This window comes from Myotis yumanensis, unplaced genomic scaffold, assembly GCF_028538775.1.
Source record: "Myotis yumanensis isolate MYYU_CA2020_CCGP unplaced genomic scaffold, mMyoYum1.0.hap1 SCAF_3, whole genome shotgun sequence".
Taxonomy (NCBI): Eukaryota; Metazoa; Chordata; class Mammalia; order Chiroptera; family Vespertilionidae; genus Myotis; species Myotis yumanensis.
This window is the reverse complement of record NW_027223754.1, coordinates 184,695,100-184,706,138: the sequence shown is the minus strand read 5'-3', so window position 1 is coordinate 184,706,138 and position 11,039 is coordinate 184,695,100. Positions and strand designations below refer to the sequence as shown.

The following is an 11,039-nucleotide window of genomic DNA, read 5'->3' as shown; positions in this document are numbered from 1 at the left end:
GGGGATCAAACCTGAAAGCTAGGTATGTGTCCTGACTGAATCGAACCTGAAACCTTCCAGTGCATGGGACATGCCCCAAACAGCTGATTCACACCCAACAGGGCTAGTCAGTTTATTCTTTAACAGAAAAAAAAAGAAAGAAATCCCTAATAAATTGACTCCCACACATTATTGTTTTCCCTGTCTTAGACTCTCAAGCTTAATCCCTTCTGTGTAGACTTCCACTAAGCTAATGTGATCCTCTACTTTGCCCTTCCTGATACCTTTCCATGATATACTAGAGGCCTGGTGCACGAAATTCCTGCATGGGCGGTGGTGGGGAGAGGGTCCCCTCAGCCCAGCCTGCACCCTCTCCAATCAGGGACATCCCTCTCACAATACTGGACCACTGGCTCCTAACCGCTCACCTGCCTGATCACCCCTAACTGCCCCCCCCCCCCCCGGCCTGATCACCCCTAACTGCCTCTGCCTGCCAGCCTGATTGCCCTCAATGGCCCCCACCCCCTGCCCGGTGGCCTGGTTGCTCCCCAACTGCCTCCCCTGCTGGCCCAGTTGCCCCACACAGCCTGCTGCTTGGTTGTTTGGTTGCCCCTCACTAACCCCCCTGCCGTCTTGGTTGCCCCACGCAGCCTGTTTGGTTGTCTGTGCGGTTGCAATGGTTGCTTAGGTTTTTATATAGATAGATAATACTCTACAGTTGACTAGCTAAAGGAAGTGTGTTTATAATATTCTTTATTTTGTTAACTGATAATATAACAAAATATGTAAGGTAACACAAATATATTTGGCAAGACAACCTAATCAAAGTCACAACACTTCATTGATAGATTTTAATAAACATTAATGTTTATGACTTAAGATGTTTCTTGATTGAAAGGGGAGTGTTTTTTTCTCTTAAAAGTCTCCTTTTCCACTTTGTAGAGTTCATGCTCTTTTCATTCCCTTTAAAAGGGGGGACATTGATTTGCTGTTTCCTTAGATGTCACCCAGTTCTGTTTCCTTTTTCATATTTTAAGAAACTTTCTTTTGAGTTTTTCTTGTCACCATGTGTATTTATCTGTAATATTTGAACTGGAAGCTTTTTAGAACAAGGGTTGCCCTCTATAGATGAATAGAGTGATGTTTATTTTTATGTTTATTTTTAGTGTTTACTTTCAATACTTTTTAAGCCTCCTCTTTTTTTTCAAAGAAGCTGCAATTGTCATAATACACCTCAAAAAGGCAGATCATGATACCAGAAACTGAAGAGTCCTGTATGATGGAAATATGAACAAAATGCAATAAAAAGCAGAGGTTAGAGATGGTTTAGGTCTGAGTCAGTTATTGAAGAGGTATGGGGTGATAAAAATGGGATGTGTTATTTGGAAATAACTCTGTTGGGAGGTTAAGGCATGGGAAGAAAATGAAATTCAATAATCGTTCAAGTACTGACTTAAGGTTGAGGAGGATTCAGGGATGGGGAAGACATGATCCCTAGCCTCTGCAGTGATGGAGACACACATAACTGGAGGGTAAAGCAGACCAGGATAAAGTAATACGTTTATAGAGAAAGGGCATTTAGAAAAAATTTAAGAAAAAAACAAGTTTACTCATTAAGGGTGAAAATTATCCAGAATGCCTGACATTCTCATACATGAAGCTACTTTTATTAGTTCCTGGAAGCCACAAGGACTATTCTTTCCCCAACCCAGAAGCATGCCGCATTGAGTACTTATATATAAAGTCCCTAAGTATTTCACTTACTGCTTTTCCTAAATTTTGGGACTTAATATAGAATTGTACTTAAGATTTTAGGTTACCATTTAAGCACTGCAAATGCAGTTTCTTAAGTTACATGTTTTTATTAAGTGAATCTCTATCACTTTTTGAAATATTCCTTGCACTAATGAGTCTTAAAAATTCAAAGATTCACAGCTAAAAGGAATTCCCATACAACATATGGTCAACTTAAAGACTTCTCAGCAACACGCAGTCAAAAAGTCAAGCATTATAGCTGGTCTAAGAGATAAAACATTTCTAAAGCCGTAACCAGTTTGGCTCAGTGGAGCATCAGCCTGTGGACTGAAGGGTCCCAGGTTTGATTCTGGTCAAGGGCATATGCCCAAGTTGTGGACTTGATTCCCAGGTGGAGGCATGCAGGAGGCAGCCGAACAACGATTCCCTCTCATCATTGATTTTTCTACCTCCCTCTCCCTTTCTCTCTGAAATCAATAAAGATATATTTTTTAAAAAATAAGATTTGCTTTAGATTTTTAAAATTTGTAATGATAGCACAATATAAATTCAATAGCTCTTGATTTTCTTGCTATGCTCTATCTAGTGACCACTGATGGTAATGTGGAACATTTCCTGCTAGTTATTCATTGATTTTTTTTTTTTAAAGTCTTTTTCTTTTCCAGAAAGTGGGCAGGAGATAAGATGTCAAGAAGTAATAAGTAGTGAAATGAAAGAGGGGAATGCAAAGGAACAAAAAAGAGAAAACATTAAAGTGACCTTATTTTTTTTTTTCTCCCTGTGTATGCAGATAGACAGGAAAATTATAGCAGTAATTGCAGACTCCTTTTCACCAAAGACAGAATGACCTTGGGGAGTTAGAGTAGGAGAGAAAAAGTCCATAAAGCTGCATTCTCATCCAGGCCTCCCCTGACTTGCTGGATATGGCTTTGGCCAAGGTTATTTACCCTTTCTGTGCCTTAGTTTCCTTAAAAATTGAAAAAGATTATTCGCCTCTTTGAACTACAGGGAAGCTGAATGAGATAATGCTTTGGGGGCACCCAAAACTGGTGAGAAAAAAAGGTGCTATAAGAATACCAAGTACAGTAGTACTATTATTATTGAACTGTGGATCCTGTTGGAATGAGTCATCTTGCTGCAAAGATGCATAAGCAATTCCAAGTGTGGCAGAGGACCAGACACAATAGGAAGAGGCAAGTATTCCTAAGTCAAGGGAGAAGATCTGATTTGCAGTGAAATCTGTCCTTCTCTTGTTCAAAGAACATAAAAAGGGGGGGGGGGGGGCGCGGTAAAGAAGATTTTGAAAATAAGTATAGCAATGTGGTTGTACAAATAGACTTTTGAAATACTAGAGCTTAAATACTGAATCCAGGCTTTGCCACTTAAACTATGACCTTGGGCAAGTTGCTGTTTCTAGAAACCTCTTTTTTTCCCCTTCGGAAAATGGGGATTATGATAGAATCTATAGGGTTGTTATGGGGATTTAAAATGTACACCCTTTCAAGGACTCCGTAAAATTAGCTATTATTGTAATTTTGGGAAGATAAGGAAAAGTAGAAATCTAGATTGACAACAGTGAATCTTTTTTTTTTTAATTGTAAGAGAAAAAGGCAAGTGTTTATTTTATAAGGCATTATATGATAGAAGGGGCCTAGGAAGAGGAAAGATTTGTTTTGCCAAGTCTCTGGATCCACTTATATTTCACCGATCTGGTAACTAGTCAAACCTTGGATATCTGGCGCACAAAACACAAACAGGAAAAGCCTTCCGTGTGCTTTAATAAAAACAGCTTTCTATTTTAAAGATATATACATACATATTAGAAAAATCTCTTGGCTATCCAATGGCTCTTATAAAACAAAGCCCAGATGCCCTGCTTTTGTTGTTTTAAAAGAGAGCCGTCAGGAGCGCGGGGATTACGCTCCCCTCCCCTTGCGCGCCGGACTGGGAAGCCTTGGGGCAAAGCCCTGGGGGCAGAGCGCGGTTTTAGTTGTGTGTTGTTTTTTTTTTCTCCATCGATCCCGGAACCTGCGCTCGGGCGAGGGGGGCGGGAGCGCCGAGGGCGCGAGGGAGGGGTCTGGTCGCGGGGCGCGGCACCGCTCGCCCATCCCCCGAGCGCGCGGCGGGGCGGCCGGCCGGCGGCCGCGGAGGATGCGGAGGGGCGGCGACGCGGGCCGGACCCAGCCCGGGCGGCAGGGCGGGCGCCGCCCGAGGGGGTAGGGCGCGCGGGGGCGCGCCGGGCTGGGGAGGCGCGCTCCGGCCGCGCTCGCTCCGCGCTCCCTCGCTCGCTCCCTCCTCCCGCGGCGGCAGCAGGAGAAGGCGGCGGCGGCGGCGGCTGGGGATCAGACATGGCGGCGGATCTGAACCTGGAGTGGGTCTGCTCCCTGCCCCGGTCCTGGACGTACGGGATCACCAGGGGCGGCCGAGTCTTCTTCATCAAGTAAAGAGCCGGGGGCGGCGCGGGGGCCCGGAGCGGGGCGGGGGGCTGGCGAGGGGGAGAGCGAGCGGGGTCTGCGCCGCTTCAGCCCCCTCGGGGCTCCCGCGCCCCCACTCACGCTCGGTCTCTGCCCCTTCTCTCACCCCTGCAGCGAGGAGGCGAAGAGCACCACCTGGCTGCACCCCGTCACCGGCGAGGCCGTGGTCACCGGCCACCGGCGGCAGAGCACAGGTAACGCGCAGTCCGGCCCGGCCCGAGCGGAGTTGGGCTCCGCCGGGAGGAGGCGGCAGAGCTCGGCCGGCCGGCCGCCCCCCGGCAACCTGCCCCGAGCCGCTGTCCCCGGGAGGCGGCGGCCCCGCCGCCGGACTTCTCTCGAGTCTCTGGACGCCCCTCTTTTCCGCAGCCTTTCATCACCACTTGGAGACGGCGCCCTCTTCCTGCGCCCTCTCCCCATCCCAACCTGGACAAACCCCACGCCCCTGGCGTGGCCGATTCCTCTCTCCCCGGGATCCTGAGGTTTTCCTCCGGCAGCCGCTCCTGAATCCTTCCACTTCCCCCCACCCCTCTCAGTCTGCCCCCTTTCCACCTTTAGGAAGTCCGTTCCCACTCCCCTCCCCGCAGCCCGGGACCCTGCCGCTGGTGCGCGGGATAATGTATTCACATCCTCTCCTTCCTTCGGGGGAGCTGCCTCCTGCCGCGCAGCTTCCTCCTCCTCCTCGGTGGGCTTTGTGGGTGGGTAGCTGATTGAGGAGGCCGAGAGGAGTTTGGGGGTGCTGCGATCCTCCCTGACCGAGAGCTGCTGAGGAAATGCTGGGCGCTTGCCCTCCTGCCACGGGAGGAGGCATTTGCAGCCGCAGTTGCTGCCCAGCCAGATTCAAAGTCCCCGGCAGCAGCCGCCGAGGTTGCACAGACCGCCAGGAGGCGGTGGGCGTGCAAGGGGGTGTCCCATGGGTGGGCATGTGTGCCCTAATTGGAGGGGGATCGGCGGGGAAGCAGGTCTCCCCGATGCCTTGGGTAGCTTGTTTGAATGCTAACATGTGAGTTGAGCTGGAGACGGGCTGGTTATAGCTTCAGTGCTGGTCTGGCTTTCTTTTGTCATTCTTTGTTTACATTCGTGAAACTTGTTTGTCTTTGAAATGTAACATGTGTTCTCTGACTGGCCTGCCTCTGAATCTGGTGGTTGGGGAGGCTTGAGAACAGCTTGGGTCGAAGGTGAGGCCGGCTTCAGCAGTCCTTTATAGAGCTGTCTTCCAGGATACTACTTTCTCTCCAACTCTGGGGTTCTGTGACTCTCAAGTTGCCAAGGATATTGAACAAACCTGCCTTTTCTTTTTAAATCCGGAGTGCCCTAAAGTGACTAATGTCTCTAAATTTGCAAAAAGGTGGAGGAGGAAAGGGAAGGTTAGTGTAGCAAACATGAGATTACATTTTTAAGGCATTTCTGACTAATAATACCGTCATATGTAACTCCCCGGAGCAGTCTTCGACTTAAATATACCTTTCAATGTTTTGCATACGTATTTCAATTTTGCTGGCCTCTTTTGCCTTATGGATAGTAACAAATTTATTTTAGAAGACCGTATAGTATTTAAGTTACTTAGTTATCTTGTGGAATTGTTTTTCTTGCTTATTTTGGTTATGTGTATCCCATGTTACCCGCATAGATTTGATAACATTGACACCACAGAACAATTTCATTCTCAGATAATTTCACATTAATTTTTTAAAACCATGATCTTTTTTTGTCTCTGGTTTGGTTTGCTTTGCTTTGACTCTGGTTTTGTACACACATCAATGCTTTTTGTTTCAGAGAGATACTATGATTAAATCCAAGCCACGAGTCATTTATAAATACTATGCAATAAAGTCACCATGGTTCCTCTGAATTATTCAGGTTTATTACTTGAAACTTTAATTCTCCTAAAGTCAAGTCTATAGAAACACACATGTATAAGTGTGTGATGTCAAGATTTTTTTCCTCTAATTTAGTGTTTAGGAAGTACTTTCTCAGTGAAACTTCCTGGATGGATTCATTAATGTAGCCGAAAGGAATGGCCTTAAATAGACACAGTACACCTAAGAAGAAGCAGGTGTTACCTTTTATGGACGGGTTTTTTTGGTTTGTGTTTTTTTGCCAATTGTTCATGGTTATTTCACCTAAGATTACTTCATTTGGTTTTTGGGTGTCAGCATAGGTCCTCTCCATTCTGATCATTAAAGTATATGATCATATCAGATAATCTCTAATATTGTGAGAGATTATTAACATTGTGATACTTTTCTGATGGCTTTCGATTTGAATTGCCATTTTCCTAAAAATGATATTATATCTACTGTGTTTTATTACCAGCCTAACACAGTTTTTTTTTTTAATTAGGAACCTGCTTAATAAATGCAAATAGCTGTTCATGAAAATGAATAATTAAAATGGATTGAAACTTATTTTGCTGTTCTATTGAAGTAATACTAATTGTGAAATGTATGTTTTTTTAGATTTGCCTACTGGCTGGGAAGAAGCATATACTTTTGAAGGTGCAAGATACTATATAAAGTGAGTTTTTTTATTATGGTTTTTTTCCTTGGTAATTCAAATGTTGTGATTAATCTTTAGTTGAATAGTTAGTTGTATGTGTAGGTAGGATTATGATTCTTAAAATTTTATCGTATAATATGGCCTTTCCCCCCCTACATATGGTGGTGTAATTTTGAGAGAAAAGATGACACTCTTAGTTGCATGTTATTTGCCTGGGCACTCATCGGTTTGGAAATGACATCACTTATGGCCACAATTACATTTTTGGTCTTTCTGATTCCTGGATGATATAGTATTATAATATTTTGTCTTTTATCTTTTTTTCCTCTTTTTATGTGAATTCTGTTCATGTGTTTTTTGTTCAGTGCTGTTAAGAAGTAGCAGAAGTGATGGAAAGCTAGGGTACAGTTTGATGAGCAATATCAGGGCTGAAAGTAAAAACAAATAAATACTGAATATTTCACAAACATCTGTTAAGCATTATTTGTAATTTGCCTCAGTATTTAAATATATGAGTTTTATAAAATAGATCTAAATGTGTTACTGATGTTTGTGATTGAATAAAAGGCGCTCAGTGGAGCATGCAGAGGAGGGGTGACCAGTCAGTCTTGACCTTTGAACTAATTCCATGAACTATTGAACTAATTTCTATTCACAGTTAACTTGGTAGTACTTAGAGACAAATGCCATGCTTGAGGCCAAACTACGTAGGAAAAATTTTTATACCCCAAGGGAAAATAAAGGTGGTTTCATATTTATTTTAAATTAGAAACTTGTTCAGCATGTTTTTTGTCATTTTAAATTTTTTGCTTAATGCTAAGGAACTAAAAGCTTGAAAGAGAATATAAGATTTGGCTGAGATGTCAATAGTTTACTCATAATAACAGATACCTAGCTAAAGTTTCCTTTATTTCCTCGGTCCCTGTAAGGTATTTTACTAAGTGACATTTTTAAGATCATGCCATACTAACATTAAATTATAATTGCTTGTATGACTTCAACATATTTTAGAATGATATTCATATAAAATGTCAAAGGATATTTATAGGTATTAGGGATGCTTGCTTTTGGACGTAGAAATAGAGAAAGCACAAATGTGATACTACTGGATATTTTTCAGTTACATCTTTTATTTGGAGATGTGTGATATACTCTTAGATGGCCTAAAAACTAAAGATCTGAGTAAAGTGCGGAGTCATCAAGTACTTTTTCTAGTGGTTATTGTCTCTTAATTTAAGGTGAGTGTTTATTGGCATGAAAAGGGATGCTTCTTTTTTTTTTGGATGTAGTCTTAATGCTTCTGAAGATGTTCATTTATTTCTATCCAATATCATTTTAACTAAGTAAGCCTCACTGATCTTACAGTAATAGGAGTAACACAACAATCCTCAATGTTTTAATTTCTGTGATTGTGTACATTCTTGGATGAATGTTTATTTGAGAGTACACAGTGTTACTCTGTATGTTTTACTTTAGAACTAAGCTGTTTAAGAGACTGAATTTTCTCTTGTTTTACTAGCCGTTTTGATTAGACTTTCTTTTATGTTGCCTTAAATAAGAATTTTCTTTTTGAGTGTCATGCCTAAGTAAGTTTCTCAGGAGAATGAGGGACAGTGTTAAGTAAGCTGTAATTGTACTTGAACTCTGAGGACCTTTTAAGACTAGTTGGTTTTAATCATCTGGTATTAAGAGACATCCGATAATTGTGTCTAATAGTAACAGTAAATAATTTAGGTTGTAAAAGTAATTTGTTCTAAAATTGAGCATATTACAGAAACATAGCACTCATTAAACTTATTTTACGTAAAATTTATGATTTGTTGAGTGGTACGTAGATTTTTTCCTTTCTGGGTTATATCAGAAGACTAATTTCTTTTAAAATTAGTTGTATTCCTAATGTTGGCTGTAATTTCCTAGAAACTTTTTACTTGTGTTGTTATGACCAATTAGGGATGCTTTACCATTCTAATATGATGGCACTGCTTTTATCTTAAAGCTTACAGTTTACAAAGCGCTTTCACATATATTACCACGTCTGAATCTCATTTTAATCATGAAAGTAGTAGGAAGAATTACTATGTTCATTGTCACACCGTGTAATAGAATAACAGAAACATGCCTTTGGAACTTAGAGTCTGCAAGATAGCAAGATGAAGAACAGCAGGAACATGAACTATATTTAGAATGTTCTGAGTAGAAGAAAGGCTAGGAATCTGAAGTAGGAAAGTGATTAATGTTGGTGAATGCAATTTCTCTAAGTTGGTTCTTAGATGAAGAAAGGAAATTGATCAGATTATAAGAAAAAGAGGTGATACAGTAAGCAGAGTGGATTTTGTTCACAGGGGAAGAGGGAAGATTGGCCGAAAACAGATCCATCAACCTCTTGCTTATTCCTAATCATGTGTTCCTGGGAGGCTCCCTTAGCAAGAAGGGAGAGCTAGAGAATTTGAGGAACATTTAACTCTCAAATTCTTTCTCTCTTGAACATATGTTGGCTATTGCTCAAAATGGCAGATTGCCAAAAAGAATTATCTTTGGATAATAGTTTGGTATTGACTGTTGGATCAATGTGTGTGGTAAGGCACCCGGGCTGGGAAGAGGCAGAAGAGCTGGACAGTGGTCTTAAACCTCTCAATCACTTTGGAGTTGTCTTCACAACTGTTTTTTTTAAATCCCCCATTCACCCTCTCCTACCACCCCCCAGCCATCTGTCTTCACATCTTTATATTGGGCTGGCTGAAAAAGGCAACCTCTGAATTCTATTCCATTTTGCCCAACTGGCGTGGCTCAGTGGTTGTTGACCTATGAACCAGGATCCCAGTCAGGGCATGTGCCCGGGTTGCTGGCTCAATCCCCAGTGTGATTCTCTCTCATCACTAATGTTTCTATTGCTCTCTCCCTTCCTCTCTGAAATCAATAAAAATATATTTTAAAAAAGAAAGAAAATAGTTCTAAAAAATAAATTCTATTCCATTTTTAAATTTCTTTGAATTTTATACTATTCTGGAAATTTATAATAATCTACAAAATAATGAACTCACAGTACCAAGAAGAGACATGGGAAACTGGGAAAGCTACTTAGCTTTCCTATCTTGCTTAACTATTTTAGCCTCTCTCTTGAACCTTTTATAGACAACCACAGATAAGTATGAAGCCTGGAGTGGCAGAGCTGTGTGGGCTTGCTTTCGGTTGCTGCAGTTTGTACTTTGTACGTATCTTCCCTGCAGAGCTGCATGAAACAGTTAATAGTGTTAATGTCAACAAAGGGCCTGATTAGAGTAGGAGTTGTACAGAGAAGCATTGGATAAACTAGTTTATGTTATACACTTTTTGGATTTGTTTTTAATAAAAGTTCACAGTTAGGTAACAGAATATGTAATATAGAGAATGTATTTTACTCTAAATCCATATGGCCAAAAAATGTTAATATTTGAAAATTTAATTTATCTCAAATATAGATATTTAATACTTTAATTCTTTTCTGTGAAACCTTTTTCTGTGTACCTTAAGCCGGCCAGCCTCTAAATTATTGTATTACGTGTGTGTGTGTGTGTGTGTGTGTGTAAATACATGTACACAGAGTTTGAATTTGATTACTGAGTTTCTATATTGCTTTTAAAACTTAATTCATGCTACTTATCTTTAGAAATAATTGTCAGTGAGTTTCATAATTTATAAAGTGTAGCTTAAAATATTCAATACCTTAGCCCATAAAGTACAGAAAATGATTTTATATGTCTAAAAATTATAAAGCTTCCTGCTTACTCCCTGAAAATAACACTTAATGATGCTGTAATGACAGGTCACGGTAACTTAAATGGATGTGCCATTGACTATTCCTTTGTGTTTCATAGCTTTGGGATGGTTAACTTAAAGTGCCGGTAAGTCCTAAAACAATGTCCTCTGGATAGTGAGGAACTTTGTTCTGATTATTTAAAGGTCATTGTTTCATGTGGCAGGATGGGAGATGAAAAAAAGGCGTCGTAGGATAATAAAATAGTATGTAAATTTTGAGGTTATATTTTCTCATATTGCTTTTTCCTTGGCTTAAATTTTTTTTTTTCAGTTCTGAAAATTGAACTTCTTTTTAGCTATGCAAATAGAGCAGTGTTTGATTTTGACTAATGAAGTTTTATTTCAATATCTGCCATAGCTGGATCTAATGTGTGCTGAGAATTTCAAACTAACCTTCAATGAGGGGGATTTCTTACATGAAGTCGCCATATAAGGTTGCAAGTGATTTAAAAAATGTTTCTTCATAGGTTGCTACAATCCAAAATACGAGTGAAGATGGGAACATAAAATAACTGCCGCAAGAATATTAGGACATATTGC

At 41.0% G+C, this 11,039-nt stretch overlaps 1 protein-coding gene across 13 annotated transcripts in view; it reads left to right on the top strand.

Annotated features, from left to right (window-relative positions):
• Positions 1-4,029: 4,029 nt before the first annotated feature.
• Positions 4,030-11,039, top strand: part of PLEKHA5 (pleckstrin homology domain containing A5) — a 218,561-nt gene continuing 211,551 nt past the window's right edge. For 6 of the 13 annotated variants that reach the window (XM_070410620.1, XM_070410618.1, XM_070410616.1 and 3 more), the window contains exons 1-3: positions 4,050-4,174; positions 4,323-4,402; positions 6,665-6,722. In XM_070410620.1, coding sequence (XP_070266721.1) covers positions 4,083-4,174; positions 4,323-4,402; positions 6,665-6,722 — 230 coding nt within the window. In that variant the 5' untranslated portion in view covers positions 4,050-4,082. Of the gene's footprint in view, positions 4,175-4,322; positions 4,403-6,664; positions 6,723-11,039 lie in introns of all 13 variants that reach the window. The other 7 variants (XM_070410612.1, XM_070410610.1, XM_070410613.1 and 4 more) reach the window with 5 other exon arrangements.